Below are 16,615 nucleotides of genomic sequence, written 5' to 3' on the forward strand. Positions count from 1 at the left end.
TACGTATACTTTGCAACATACACTATACCAGGGGTAGAGAACCTATGGCTCTAGAGCCAGATGTGGCTCTTTTGATGACTGCATCTGGCTCTCGGATAAATCTTAGCTGACATTGCTTAACACGATAAGTAATGAATAATTCCGCTGGTAATCACAGTGTTAAAAATAACGTTCTGAAATAAAAAACATTCTCATGCATTTTAATCCATCCATCCGTTTTCTACCGCACCTGTTCAAGAAGTCGCATTAATGGTAAGAAGTATTTAATGTATTATTGGTTAGCTTCAGAATAACAATATTATTAAAAATAATAAGAGACTTATTATACTCTGAAAATGTTGGTCTTACTTAAAAATGCACGCATTTAGTTGTATTCAGTGTTAAAAAAAATATTATATGGCTCTCATGGAAATACATTTTAACATATTTGGCTTTCATGGCTCTCTCAGCCAAAAAGGTTCCCGACCCCTGCCCTATATGGACTGTCAATACTTGTCCAGGGTTTTTCCTGGCTCAAATTGAGGCAGAGGTGGTACAATCATGACCATGCCCCAATTTACAGTAATATGCTGCAAAGAACACCATAAAATGTGTCATTTTTAGTAATTTGATGGGTAGTTTGCTGTAAAATCACAAGTCAAGCAGATATTTAAGTATTTATTTTTATTTAGACAAAAAATGTTTGGAAAGTATGATAATATACTGTAATATTTGTTGCAATAATGGATACTATTAAAGTATAAAAGGCATGCAATTTCAAGCAGTACATACTGTATATTGTTCGGTCAAAATGAAAAAATATGAAGTACTTTATTAACACATATCATTTCCAGGTGTTTGTGGGCCAGGTAAAATGATGTCACAGGCCAGATCTGGCCCCCGGGCCTTGAGTTTGACACCTGTGGCCCAAGCGCTTGATTTAGAGAATGATGGGCTCATAGCTTGTGTGGTGGGGCCACTTTTGCTTGAGACACTCATAGATGATTTTGAAGCAGCTTTCAAGCGCTCACATGTTGTCCCACCATGAATTATTACATTTTAACTGCCTGTTACATTAATTTCTCTGCCTGTTACATTAATTTCTCTGCACCTGGACTCTTGACCTTCCTCCTCGCGAGATCGCTTTTTAAAGTAGTGGCTGATTTTGCCTGCCATATCTGTAACGTTAAAAAACAAACGTTACTCTGACACGGAGGAAACTTTTTTTTTAAATAAACATGACGTGCCTGTAGTGCTTTCTTGGGGTAACTCCTTTTAGTTGACCTTGTACCAGTCGATCTGTACCGTCATGAAACTTTACCCGATCCTATGCAAACTTCTAATAAATTATTCAATCACTCAATCTATTATAATCAGTCAGAAAAGGTTGGAAACAAAGCTAACACTACTAGCTGTGTTCACAGCACAGTCTGGAGTGTTCTGTAGGAGTCCAGTGATCCGTTCATATCATGCTCCGTATGGCAGAAATCCACTTGTTACGGCGGTCAATGTTATGCACCAAGTCGCGGGAAAAAAACCTGATTCGATCTGTTTCTTCTTCGCTAGTTGCTTCAGGTCGATATAGCGCCTCTATAGTGGCACAACGCTGCAACTGCAGTTAAAATACGTAGCTGCCGCAGAGAGACATCAATCGCTCAATCAACACAGCCGGAGCTTTACGTTGTGTTGAGCGATATCGATCGCTCTGGCTGGGGGCGGCACAAAATCAGCTGGAGGCTGCTAGTGTTTTAGCGTAAAATCTGTTGTCATTTTTACAGTGATCTTGATGGATAACTTGCTTTGAAATCATAAGTCAAGCAGATATCCAAGTGTTTATTTTTATTTGAACAATAAATGTCTGGAATATTTAATAATATATTTGTTGCATTATTGGATGATATTAAAAGTACATGTATTTTTTTTCTGTCAAAATGGAAAGAATGAACACATTTTGCGAGAAAAGATAAAGTAATTTATCGACGCATATTATTTCCGGGCTTTCGTGACCACATAAAATGATGTGGCCGTGAGTTGTGTGTTATATAATGGCCTGCTGCATGTTTGAAAACATAGCAAAACGCCACAGGAAGGAGCATGATAACATGAATGCGTAGTAAATAAGTGTTTCCATGGTGAAAGCCGCATAGTATATGCAAAATCCTTATTTAAATAGGGCGGCCTGCTCCACTTTTGCACTTGTTACCAATAGTACAAACCTCTTAGTAGATCACCAACAACACTCCCATTAATAGTACACACCATTTTATAGTTTGTACAAGCTATTTAGTACTTGATATTTGGATCTTTGTTGTTCAGGCCCACAAAGTTGTCCTGATTACATTTGTTTAGGGTTTTTTATATAACATGCGTCATGACCAATTATGCAAATTAGACGATGAAAGTTGTGGTTGAAGTATTCCGGATTATACTATATGTTTCATATGAGTACCTACTGAAGTATTTCGAAAAAGTTAGACCAGTGGTTCTTAACCTGGGTTCGATCGAACCCTAGGGGTTAGGTGAGTCGGCCTCAGGGAGGTAAAGACATATCCGACTTATCGCGTAAATAAAAACTTCTCCCTATCGCCGTATTATGGATACCCCCAAACAATGTTGCCTCTAATTTTCCATCTGATTTGCAGGTTGTTTGATTGATCGATTGAAACGTTTACTAGCAGATTGCAAAGGAAGAGAATACATTATATGAAACAGTACAGTTTACACAGTACAGTACATATTCCGTACAATTGACCACTAAATGGTAACACCTGAATACGTTTTTCAACTTGTTTAAGTCACGGGTCCACGTTAATCAATTTATGGTAATGTGTGTTTTGATTGAATGATTGATTGAGGACTTTTATTAGTAGGTTGCACAGTGAAGTACATATTCCGTACAATTGACCACTAAATGGTAACACCCGAATAAGTTTTTCAACTTGTTTAAGTCGGGGTCCACTTAAATTGATTCATGATACAGATATATACTATCATCATAGTACAGTTAGGAGGGTTAGGTTTGGTTGTTATCATCACTTCAGTCATCAACAATTGAGAACAGAGAAATGGACATTGAAACAGTGTAGGTCTGACTTGGTAGGATATGTACAGCAAGTACATAGAGAGAGAGAGAGAGAGAGAAAGAGAGAGAGAGTGAGAGAGAGATCACAAAGCATAAGAAAAAGTATCTACATTTGATTATTAACAATCCGGGGAGGGTGTTAGTTTAGGGTTGAAGTTGCCTGGAGGTGTACTTTTATTGCGGTTTTGAAGGAGGATAGAGATGCCCTTTCTTTTACACCTGTTGGGAGTGCATTCCATATTGATGTGGCATACAAGGAGAATGAGTTAAGACCTTTGTTAGATCGGTATCAGGGAGGTGTAGCGGATTTTATGTAATTTGTTGTGAGTTCGTGCACTGAGTTGGTTTTGTTCTTTGAACAAGGTGATGTTTATGCACGGTTCATTTTGTGCACCAATAAAAAAACATATGACTTTTTCTTGAATTTGAAAAAAACAAACATTTTATTTTTCACTAAAGAAGGGTTTGGTGAATGCGCATATGAAACTGGTGGGGTTCGGTACCTCCAACAAGGTTAAGAACCACTGAGTTAGACATTAACTATTTTTGAAATTATGTTGCTTTGCTTTGGAAGACATACTAGCCTATAGTGTATGTATTATATTCCAAAGTTTAATAATCGTTAGAAAAATAGTCAATGAATGACATATGAAAAGTTGCTTGGATTTACATGTCACGTCCGACTCATTGAATGTGGGATGGTGGTCAAGCCAGCGTTTGTTCTTGATGGGTACTCGGCTCCATTTAGCCTTTCTCGAACCATTCAAATTGTGAAAAAAGATAAACGTTTCTTCAGAATTCCTCGACAGGATATCAAGAAGGGCGGAAGAGTCCAAGATTTTACGAAAGACACCGACAAAAGTGGCACAAACTAGTCACAAAAGAACGCACAAGTTTGCAGTGACCCCTTTGTTAAAGTTTTGTTTGATATATTTTTAATATACTTTACTCGTTTGGTATTTCCCATAGAAGTATTATCCTGATATTGTTTGTATTTTAGGTTTTAACAAACAGAAACCAGAGAGTCAGGGTCAATGATATTTTGTCCGAAAAGGTCTGTCATGTCTGTGTAATCATGTTTTGTTTTAAGTCATGTTTTGTTTAGTTATAGGACTCTTTAGTTTCTGTCTTTTCACTCCCTTGTCTTGTTTCCATGATTACCCCATTAGTTTCACCTGTTCCACGTTTGGACTCATTGTGCACTCTTGATTGTCACCATAGCAACCCATTAGTTTTCACCTGTCACGTCACGCACCTGTTTCACGTCTTGAGTCACGCACCTGTTTTCGTTAATCATGTCTGTAGTATTTAAGTTCAGTGTTTTTCAGTTTGTCTTTCTGACGACCTCCCCACATTTATGCTCGACACATTTCTAACTCCTTTTCATGTCCATCATTCACGCTGCTCCTTTTTTGTCCATGCCAAGTAAGTTTTCTTTATTCAAGCCATAGTTTGCAAGTTTTGTTTAAGTGTTCATAGTTTCTGCCAATGTGCAAGTTTCGTGTTTATAGTCTAGTTTTGTTTCTCCGCCACTGTGCGCGCTTTTCGTTTATTCCTTTTTTTTGATAAATATAAATAAATCATGTACCTTCATTCCCGTCTCGCCCGAGCCAACTTTCCGTTGCATCCCGGAAAAGCACACATCCAAGATCAAGTCAGGTCCTTCTCCCCTCTTGTTTATTTCGTACACAAATGTACAAATGACAAAAATAAAATATGTTGATGGTTCAGTAATTGCAACTTTGTCAAATGGATATGCAGTCACATGTGCCAGCTGTCGGGTGCTAGTTTGTTTACAAGGACGCGTCCTCGCAAGACGCAAAGTTGAATCATGAAATACAACCTTGCCTGAGCAAAAATGCATGATTTATCCGGGATAGTCTCTCTTTTTCTTTCACCCAGCAACACACAAAGAAGTTGTAGAATATCGCCTAGGAACCCCATCAACTGATAATCCTTGACAAATATGTTTTTGATAAAGTATAAGGATCTATTCCATTGCATAATTCGATTTTTTTCTCGTATCTGCTTTTTGCGGGAAGATTCAGGCCCCTTGCGTACTCAGAGAAATCGCGCGCTGCTTGCAGTAGCCATCTTGGCTTGGTAAACCACCACTGTTTTTCACCTCTGGGAAGAAGTCATGTGACGGAATACAAGCAATTGCTTAGTCTAATATTTTGCTTGATGGCAGCCCTTTTTTTTTTTCAAACTAATCTTGCTCAAATTTTACACACAATTGCTCATTAGTGCCCTAGTGTGCACCAAATGGTGCGGTGATTTGAGTAAACACCATCAAGTTACAGAGAGTGTTTGGCAAAATAAATAAATCTGTTTTATCGGGTCAAATGTTGGGGTTTAAAAACAGCAGAGGCATGTTTACACGTTTTGACAAATGTTCACACTTTAGTGCGCAGAGGTTCAGGAGAAAAAGAGTTAGCTTACACCAGGGGTGTCAAACTCATTTTAGATCGGGGGCCACATGGAGAAAGATCTACTCCCAAGTGGGCCGGACTGGTAAAATCATGGCACGATAACTTCAAAATAAAGACAACTTCAGATTGTTTTCTTTGTTTAAAAATAGAACGAGCACATTCTGAAAATGTACAAATCATAATGGTGTTTTTTTTTTTTTTTACACTTACATGTTGCGGTTAATAGTATTCTATCTTTATTTGTCGTTATTTTCAGTCCTCAGTCAACTCATTGGTGTTAATAAAGATTAAAAAAATTATAATACCAAAATCAAATTACAGGATGTTATTTATGTAGTTTGCTCATTTTCCTCGAGTGATGCACTAACATCATGTGTTTTTTTTTTTGTTTTTTTTTACATATGTAGCGTCATCTACAAAGATACAAAGAATTGCTATTGCGACATCTAGTGAACACATTGAGAACAGCAGTTTTATTCAAAAATCTGGGCCCATTTTAATATTTAGCAATTCCCCTCAAAAACGGATTAAGTCGCTGGAATATAAAGACAATATAACATACATCCATAAACGTGGATGCATATGCAATAAGTGCAATATACCATGAATTGATTAACGTGGACCCCGACTTAAAAGTTGAACAACTTATTGGGGTGTTACCATTTAGTGGTCAATTGTACGGAATATGTACTGTACTGTGCAATCTAATAAAAGTTTCAATCAATCAAACAATATATCCATGTGTACAGTAATCTATTAATTATATTTGCACCTTATTGCTCTTTTATCTTGCATTACAACGAGCTAATGCAACAACATTTCGTTCTTATCTGTACTGTAAAGTTCAAATTTGAATGACAATAAAAAGAAGTCTAAGTCTAAGTCTCATCCCGCGGGCCGGCTAAAACCTGTTAGCGGGCCCTGCACGTTTGACACCCCTGGCTTACACAAATGTTATGACTGTGTGTGAAACTGAGCATGACTTGGATCATGGATGGTGCAGATGTACCTAATGTATGTCGGCGGTGAGGCGGCTCATTCATCCCCAGCATATTCAGTCTCATAAGTGAAAAAAAATCCAAACTGATTGCAGTTCAATTCCCTCCTTTCTTCCTGTCATTCTGCTCCTCGACTCCCGCCTCTCTCTCTCGTTTCCTGGGGAAAAAAATCCCGTATCTCTTTTCCTCTTCCTCCGCATGTCCCGTGTGCAATCTCCCTATGTGTTGCAATCTGCCTATTTGCTCTCTACCCTTCATGCATGTCAATGTTCTCTCTGTCCTGTCGCTCTCTTTCACGCCTCCGTTCCCTTCCCTCTCTCCTCCTCCTCCTCAGCATGGACGCTCAGAATTTTCATGGGAAGGAATCAATGTAAGTGTTGTGACATCGCTCCTTCATCTTTCCCTTTGTCGCCTTGTTTTGATGGGGGACATCTTTTTAGAGGACAGCTCTGCTCTTCACAACCACTGCCCCCACCCTCCCCACCTGTGGACCTTTAGTGGCACAGAAGGATTAAGCGCACACTGACTTGCAATATAAGGTTTAAGAAATGTAGATTTGTTTGTATTAATCCAACATCTCCATCACTTCTCCCCACCCCTCACCTCTCTCTAACACACTGTCTGGATGTCTTTGTGTGCCCTGTCACACCGCCCATACTATCCTTTTTCTCGCCTCTCTCCCGCCATCCCTTTTCTCTGTCTCTGCAGCTGTCCATGGAGGACACCACGTCCATCCTGCCGCGCCTCAAGAGGAACTCAAACGCCTACGGCATCGGAGCTCTGGCTAAGTCTTCTCTGTCAGGTGTGTCAGGTGTGTGTCTGTGCTGTGAGCGGTAAAGAGACCCCATGTTGGCTCCGTCCCCCTCCACTGCGGACGTGGGAGTCAGCATGGTACCCGAAATGGGTTCCCCTTTTATCACCCCTCCCTCTTCCCCCTTCCTGCTCCCCCTCACGCTGTGCCAATGACTCAGTGTGAGTCATTGGCGGAATTAAGTCAGCCTGAAAAGACAATACACACATCACGGTGCAGAATTGTTGCTCTGAGAACAGGTGAGTGCGGAAGTGTAGTTGTTTCTGTGTGTGTGCGTGTCGTCCTGAATTAGAATTAGTTTGGATGTTTTGACTTGTGCAAAGTGTGCGTTGAGTGGAGTTCAATCGAGTGCAGTGAAGTGTTTGCTCTCAGTGTGTTTTTTAATTTAATGGTGGAAAAATTGATGGGAAGCTAACCGCTTAACAAAACTCTATTTGTGCACGTCATTGTAAAAATCTACATATTTCCTCTTGATTAGTTTTACCTAGGGATGTCCGATAATATCGGACTGCCGATATTGTCGGCCGATAAATGCTTTAAAATGTAATATCGGAAATGATCGGCATCCGTTTCCAAATTATCGGTATCGGTTTCAAAAAGTAAAATTTATGACTCTTCAAAACCCCGCTGTGTACACGAACGTAAGATCTAGTGGTTAGAGTGTCCGCCCTGAGATCGGTAGGTTGTGGGTTCAAACCCCGGCCGAGTCATACCAAAGACTATAAAAATGGGACCCATTACCTCCCTGCTTGGCACTCAGTATCAAGGATTGGAATTGGGGGTTAAATCACCAAAAATGATTCCCGGGCGCGGCCACCGCTGCTGCCCACTGCTCCCCTCACCTCCCAGGGGGTGATCAAGGGTGATGGGTCAAATGCAGGGAATAATTTCGCCACACCTAGTGTGTGTGTGACAATCATTGGTACTTTAACTTTTTAAGAAGAAGTACAGAGCGCCAATAAATAGAGATGTCCGATAATATCGGCCGATAAATGCGTTAAAATGAAAATGTAATATCGGAAATAATCAGTACCGTTTTTTTTTATTATCAGTATTGGTTTTTTTTAACTTTCATTATTTTTTTTATTAAATCAATATAAAAAACACAAGATACACTTACAATTAGTGCACCAACCCAAAAAACTTCCCTCCCCCATTTACACTCATTCACACAAAAGGGTTGTTTCTTTCTGTTATTAATATTCTGGTTCCTACATTATATATCAATATATATCAATACAGTCTGCAAGGGATACAGTCCGTAAGCACACATTATTGTGCGTGCTGCTGGTCCACTAATAGTACTAACCTTTAACAGTTAATTTTACTCATTTTCATTAATTACTAGTTTCTATGTAACTGTTTTTATATTGTTTTACTTTCTTTTTTATTCAAGAAAATGTTTATAATTTATTTTATTAATTTTTTTTAAAAGTACCTTGTCTTCACCATACCTGGTTGTCTAAATTAGGCATAATAATGTGTTAATTCCACGACTGTATATATCGGTTGATATCAGTATCGGTTGATATCGGTATCGGTAATTAAAGAGTTGGACAATATCGGAATATCGGATATCGGCAAAAAGCCATTATTGGACATCCCTACCAATAAACCTTAAAGGCACTTCCTTTGCGTGCTGGCCCAGTCACATAATATCTACGTCTTTGCACACACACAAGTGAATGCAAGCCATACTTGGTCAACAGCCAAACAGGTCACACTGAGGGTGGCCGTATAAACGACTTTAACACTGTCACAAATATGCGCCACACTGTGAACCCACACCAAACAAGAATGACAAACACATTTGGGGAGAACATCCGCACCGTAACACAACATAAACACAACAGAAGAAATACCCAGAACCCCTTGCAGCACTAACTCTTCCGGGACGCTACGATATACAACCCCCCGCTACACCGCCCACCTCAACCTCCTCATGCTCTCTCAGGGAGAGCATGTACCAAATTCCAAGCTGCTGTTTTGAGGCATGTTAAAAAAAAATAATGCACTTTGTAACTTCAATAATAAATATGGCAGTGCCATGTTGGCATTTTTTTTTCCATAACTTGAGTTGATTTATTTTGGAAAACCTTGTTACATTGTTTAATGCATCCAGCTGGGCATCACAACAAAATTAGGCATAATAATGTGTTAATTCCACGACTGTATGTATCGGTATCGGTCGATATCGGAATCAGTAATTAAGAGTTGGACAACATCAAAATATCGGATATCGGCAAAAAAGACATTATCGGACACCTCTAGTTTTACCTAAACCACCTTACAGTACATGTTTGTGTGACCACTTGTTGCCGGGCAGGACTGGTAACAATCGTTTGCCCTTTACTCGACTTGTACAGTGGTACCTCTAAGGTTGAACAAAATCCATTCTTAGACGCTTCGTCTTAGTATAACTTAAAGGGCAACTGCACTTTCTAAAAAAATGTGCCTATCATTTACAATCTTTATGTGAGACAAGCAAACATATGTTTTTCTTTTTTTATGCATTCAAACTCGTAAATAAAGGTTAGCAAGAGTCAGCTAACAATGGAGGTAATGGGGTTCCTATAAAGCGCTCTAAAAAAAAACATCCAACGTTTTATATAGACACGGTAAGTATATACAGTATGTAATGTAGTAGTAACAGGCACATTCATAATAATATATTTAAATATTTTGGTCATTTTAAGCATACGTTAATTTTACGTTTGCAATTTTTACTTCAACAACAACTACTAATTATGGCAGACTTCATGAGTGCCAACTACGACTACTTTGGGACAAATGATCCAGAACCTTATAATTTAGCGCCTGGATATACAGAGGATGAGCTGCAAGTTTTAGAAGCTGCGTGATAAGCAGATCCAGCAGGTAGCAATATTGCTAAGTGCTAAACAAGAATTACAAACTAGTAACACAATAAAGCAATCATTTAATGGACAATGTCTGCTCTCACTCGGCTGCCGACTGATGGAATGTTTATATCTTCCCGTTTAAATGAAGAATTATTCATAAACCTCACGCAGGTAAAAAAAAAGAAAACAAAAGGTGGCCACAAAAGAGTGTCCAAGTTAAATGTCAGAGTTTACCAACTTCACGGCTTATGGCCAAAACCTTCTACTTTACTAGTGGGAGATATTACCGTATTTTTCGGAGTATAAGTCGCTCCGGAGTATAAGTCTCACCGGCCGAAAATGCATAACAAAGAAGGAAAAAAACATATATAAGTCGCACTGGAGTATAAGTCGCATTTTTTGGGGAAAAGTATTTGATAAAAGCCAACACCAAGAATAGACATTTGAAAGGCAATTTAAAATAAATGAAGAATAGTGAACAACAGGCTGAATAAGTGTACGTTATATGAGGCATAAATAACCAACTGGTATGTTAACGTAACATATTATGGTAAGAGTCATTCAAATAACTATAACATATAGAACATGCTATACGTTTACCAAACAATCTGTCACTCCTAATCGCTAAATCCCATGAAATCTTATACGTCTAGTCTCTTACGTGAATGAGCTAAATAATATTATTTGATATTTTACGGTAATGTGTTAATAATTTCACACATAAGTCGCTCCTGAGTATAAGTCGCACCCCCGGCCGGCCAAACTATGAAAAAAACTGCGATTTATAGTCCGAAAAATATGGTATTTATATTCTAGAATAACTTTTACCAACTCAGAGGCGATGCAGCAGCTCACCATACGTCAATGGCTGCATAAGCTATACCTCTCTGTGATCACTGTGTAAAAGTAGTTCCCAGGCTAGCACTTATGTATAATAACACCTCATTCTCGCTGTATATTACAAATTAGAATGCATAAAAAAAAAAAAACATGTGTTGTTGTCTTACATAGGGATTGTTAAGGATAGGCAACATTTTAAAAAAGTGCAATTCCCCTTCAAGCCTAAAAAAAAGTTAATCACTGCTAATTAAACCAAGTAAATGATGAGTAATAATATGTGTGTTCTCAACTGGACTTTTTTTTGGTTTGGTGTCTTGATCAGATTTCTGTCTTCTTACAAACTTTAATTGAGGAAAACGTGTTGAAAAAAAATTTAAATGAGAAAGGAAAAGCATTAAAAGGAAGGAACATCAATAGTCAACTAAACTTCTGGAGCTTCCCTTTCTTCATGCTATTGACTATCTGTCCAGCTGCACAAGCTGGGAACATAGTAAGATAGTAAGAAGACATTAACACGCCAAATTCAATACAAAGCAGCTCAATTCACACACAGATTTTGCCGTTGCTGACCCATCGCCCTCCGAGCTGTCGAGATGGACAAACAACATACATACCTGCCAACTACTCCGGTTTTCCCGTAATTAGTACGGTTTTCATCAACCTATTCCGGGTTACGGTTGCAGTGATAAAAAATACGGTTTTTCATTAATTAAAAAAAAATTATTTTTTAAAAGTTTTATTCACGAAATCGCTTAACAACAATGACAATCGACACTGCTTCCCGTAACTTCTTATCGAGCCATTCCGAATGCCATGCGCGAGGCTATTTATAGCACCGCTGCCAAGCACGAGGGCATTGTTTCCAAACGAGCGAACGATCATGGAATCAGCCGGAGAAAAATCGCATACGAGTCTTAAACCGAAAAGAAAACTGCAGTCATTCCGTGAAGAATATTCAAAAGCCTATCCGGGAATAATTATCCGTTCCAAAAAGGGTGAAAACTACGCGAATTGCACCTTGTGCAGACAAGATTTTTCGATCGGACACGGAGGAATTAGCGATGTAAAAGACCACGTTGGGACAAAAAAAACACAAGTCTAATGCCGTTGCTAGCGATACAAGTGGAAAACTTTCAACGTTTTTCGTCGCCCAAACAGATTCTTTGGATGTGATAAATGCCGAAGTTTTATTTACGGAGGCAATAATTGAGCAAACAAAAAGGTAATGACACCAATGTTATCTATTGGAATTGTTTAGTACTGTTATACTGTTAAAAGTGTTTATACTATTTATGCTTTCAAGTCCAAGTTGAAGAAATCTTGTTAAATGTTGACAGCATAACTACCAAAATACAGAAGTATGTCCTTAATATTTTTGCAGTGCTATTTCTGTTGAAAAGTTAAAATGATTACATTAGAGATGTGATGTGCCACTTTTCAAGTGTCTGATGGCTTAAATTAATTTTTCATATTTTGAATTCTTTTGAAAGGCTTACAAAAAAACTACATTTGAATTGTAATTCCATGCTATTGACAGGACTATTAATTTTAATGAAGTTGGCTTACCATGTTTACAGTATGATAATTGTGATAGAAATGTGAATTTTAGGCACAGAATATTTTTTACAATTGAACAAGGCAGTAGATTATACAAGCTTGGACAGAAAGTTAATAATGACACCAATTTTTTTTTTAATGGAATTGTTTAGTACTGTTTTACCATTTGTTTACTGTAAAAAGTGTTTATACTGTTTATACTTTCAATTAACAAATTGAAGTCTTGTGAAAGGTTGACAGGATAACTGGCATTAACTGTCAAAATAATTTCAAACTATTGAAGTTAGCTTACAGAATAAACATGTCAATCAACCCATATGATTTTTGCTGTAATATTTTTGTTTTGAAAAGTCACTGTGACTGATAGAAAAGTGATGGTTTTAGCAACATTTTAACCTGTCTGAATGCTAATAATCATTTTGCGTCGGGGGGCGAAGGAACCCCCCACCAGGACTTTGTCCTGGACCTACCGGGGCCTGCGGCCCCTGGACCCTGGCTACTAGGTTTTTCTGATTTCAAAAGTTGGCAGGTATGAACATAACATAGAAAAAAGACATGAGTCTCTGGAGACTAGATACACCATCAATCTTCTAAGATAACTGGATGCACAAGTAGTACATTTTCAACAGCAAGCTCTGCTGCAGTCAGTGCTCGAGCAAAGGCCCTATCTGCATGCAGGCGTCAGTTGCTAATAAAGAAGCAGATATAATGGTTGAAGAAGCAACCTTAAAGGGGAACTGCACTTTTGGAATTTTGCCTATCGTTCACAATCCTTATGTAAGAAATGACGATGGATGTATTTTTTATGCATTCTAAATATCAAATAGATGCGATCAAATGTCTGCTTACAATGGAGCCTATGAGGGCCGCTCTATTCTGCCTATAAAACCCTTAAAAAAACATCCAAACACCTCCATTGAGGTTTTATATACATGATGTAAGTATATATGTAATGTAGTAATGGGCGCATTTATAATAACATTTAATATTTACGTATTTTGCTCAGTTTAAGCATACACGACGTATTCATTTAAAAAAAGGCACCACGACTTTCGCTTTTTTCAACTACATCACTGATCATTACTCACTGCAGACTTCATGAGAGCCAACAAACATAATAAAACATCACTTACTGTATAAGGTATGCTGTCATTAGGATGCCGATTGCTAGGATGTTCATATATCCCCATTGAGATGACGAATGACTCATAATCCTCACGAACAAGTATTTTCGTGTCGTTCTCGCCATTGACGGGTGTAATATGGCTGTCAAAGTGTACTAACTTGTCAGAATACATCCTCAGCCTTCTTCTATCCAGGTGAGAGACATGATTTATGATCTACAATAAACTTTCAGGGAGCAGGGAAGCGAGGAAACAGCTGACCACTCGATGATGTAAACATTACACACAAGCTCGTGACCACGGCGCCGCTATGAATAGTTTGTCTGCGTTGGCGCTTATAATAACAATATCACTAATATTTGGTTAATATTCAAGTCACAAAATGTAAATGGAGTATTGTTGGCACTTTTTGGTTGTTGTTTTTATTGGATTTAATGGGCGGAATAGAGAACCTTCCAGTGGTTCTGCTGTAAGCGGACTTTTATTTATGTTTATTTATAATGCATTTTTAAAAATCCATCCGTCGTCATGTCTTTCATAATGATTATGAAAAGAAAAATTGCAGTTCCCCCTTAAGAGCAACAACAACTCCTCATAGCCGACACCAGCTACACCAGACGTCGCAAAGTACCTAATGCGAAAATAATTGGTCATGTCTGGTTTAATGGAATTTGATGACCACCCAGAAAGTTGTTGGGCATGGAAAACTTCCATTCAAGGTGTCATTGAGGAACTCACCTTGAATCCCAGGGAAGAACTAGACCTCTTGATTAAACGGCTTAGGCCAACGTCAAAGGAACAAGCCAAAATAATGTGAGACATACACGGCGACAATTCAGCATCAGGGCTAAAAATCGTCTGGCGAAGCCTAGAAGAAACTTACGGAACCCTAGAATTAGTCTAACATGCACTTTTAAACCCAAAATCTCAGAGACAATGTTGAAACTTGAATATGCAAAAGCCGGAGGATACCTCCCCAGATTAGCATATCTTGATACTTAGTGTGGAGAGAACCCAATATTAGAAAAGCTCCAGGAAAAGTGTATTTCCAAAGAGTCAAAGTACAAAGAACAAAACCTTGTCCCCTACCCACCTTTCAATTTCTTCTCACAATTTTTGCGTTCTGAAGCTTAAACCAGAAACAATTCTAGCTTTCTGACTTCCAAAGTTAGCTACTCAGGCCCCACAGAGACAGAGATTCACAAAATAACAACAAATTACCAGAGCAAAGCAAGAACGCAACCAAATCACAGTTTTGCACGGCTTCTCCAATTCCAGTAAAGACTCCTTCCACAATTTCGAGGATGCTTCCTTGTCTGATGGGAGAGGATCATCCCAGGTGTGCTGGGATGAACTTCAGATTGATCAGAACGTTTTTTTGTGAACTATGATGGCAGCCACAAACCCCAGCGGATCACAGAGGCTTCACAAAATAACAACAATGTAACAGTGTCTGTGAGGAAAACTGGAGTGTTTTCCGAAGTGACAGCAACCCTTACAAGCTTGGTTGAAAAAGGAGCTTAAGATCCCGACCATCAGCGCCCCTTGCAAAACAAGCCTCACCCACTCAGGAAATGCAGTAAGTTGATTAAACATCGCAAAATCTACCTCAAAGAAAAGAACATCAGCTTCGGGTACGGTGGTTCCACCAAACACCGAGCAAAAGACTGTGACAAATAAATAGAATGAAGAGAGTTTGGCAGCAAACATTACACACTCTAAATCCTGGTCCAGCACCATGGACTTTAAGAGTTCCAGCTAAGAAAAAGCAAGGAGAAAGATTTACACAAGACTTCTCCAGGAACTATCCGTGCTGTAACATCAAAGTGTGTATGCTGCAAGATATGTCAAATTAAAGTCTACCCTGAAGATCAGCCAGGAAAGGAAAGCAGAATAAGAAAAGAACGAAAAGCAGCAGTTCACAAAAAGAGGAATCCTTTCAACAGTTCTGAGCCTCTGTGATCCGCTGGGGTTTGTGGCTGCCATCATAGTTCACAAAAAACGTTCTGATCAATCTGAAGTTCATCCCAGCACACCTGGGATGATCCTCTCCCATCAGACAAGGAAGCATCCTCGAAATTGTGGAAGGAGTCTTTCCTGTAATTGAAAAAGCCGTGCAAATCTGTCATTTGGTTGCGTTCTTGCTTTGCTCTGGTAATTTGTTGACTTAATGCACGATTAAAATAGATGTTATTGCTGGTATATTAGTATACCAGCCCAGGAGTGTTCTGCCCCGAGTCATTGTTCCAGTTGGATTTTTTCAGTGACGGACCTACACAGCAGCAATAAAGCAGAAATCATCACGCGTGAGCTTACTCACAAGACTTAGTTGGATCTTTGTCTTCCTGCTTATTGGCCTAGTAGTTAGAGTGTCCGCCCTGAGATTGGTAGGTCGTGAGTTCAAACCCCGGTCGAGTCATACCAACTATAAAAATGAGACCCATTACCTCCCTGCTTGGCGCTCAGCATCAAGGGTTGGAATTGGGGTTTAAATCACCAAAAACACTGCTTTCCTCACCTCCCCGGAGGTGGAACAAGGGGGTGGGTTAAATGCAGAGGGTAATTTAGTGTGTCTGTGACTATCAGTGGTACTTTAACTTCAGAGGTGGGTAGTAACGCGCTAAATTTACTCCGTTACATCTACTTGAGTAACTTTTGGGATAAATTGTACTTCTAAGAGTAGTTTTAATGCAACATACTTTTACTTTTACTTGAGTATATTTATAGAGAAGAAACGCTACTTTTACTCCGCTACTTTTATCTACATTCAGCTCGCTACTCGCTACTAATTTTTATCAATCTGTTAATGCACGCTTTGTTTGTTTTGGTCTGTCAGACAGACCTTCATAGTGCCTGCGTTTCAACAAATACAGTCACTGGTGACATTCACTCCGTTCCACCAATCAGATGCAGTCACTGGTGACGTTGGAC

The 16,615-nt window shown here is 38.9% G+C and overlaps 1 protein-coding gene and 1 long non-coding RNA gene across 11 annotated transcripts in view; one reads left to right on the plus strand and one right to left on the minus strand.

Moving 5' to 3' along the window:
• LOC140678737 (uncharacterized) overlaps window positions 1-16,615 on the minus strand; it is a 116,548-nt gene that overhangs the window by 81,811 nt on the left and 18,122 nt on the right. The gene's annotated exons all lie outside the window — the stretch shown is intronic.
• Window positions 1-16,615, plus strand: part of fam131bb (family with sequence similarity 131 member Bb) — a 102,938-nt gene that overhangs the window by 68,048 nt on the left and 18,275 nt on the right. For 3 of the 10 annotated variants that reach the window (XM_061948304.2, XM_061948278.2, XM_061948287.2), the window contains one exon: window positions 7,200-7,302. The exons of 2 other annotated variants lie outside the window; for them this stretch is intronic. In XM_061948304.2, coding sequence (XP_061804288.1) covers window positions 7,206-7,302 — 97 coding nt within the window. In that variant the 5' untranslated portion in view covers window positions 7,200-7,205. Of the gene's footprint in view, window positions 1-6,825; window positions 6,862-7,199; window positions 7,303-16,615 lie in introns of all 10 variants that reach the window. 5 more of the 10 variants (XM_061948255.2, XM_061948261.2, XM_061948312.2 and 2 more) reach the window with 3 other exon arrangements.

The sequence above is a fragment of the Nerophis lumbriciformis genome, linkage group LG04 (genome assembly GCF_033978685.3).
Source record: "Nerophis lumbriciformis linkage group LG04, RoL_Nlum_v2.1, whole genome shotgun sequence".
In the NCBI taxonomy this organism is placed as follows: Eukaryota; Metazoa; Chordata; class Actinopteri; order Syngnathiformes; family Syngnathidae; genus Nerophis; species Nerophis lumbriciformis.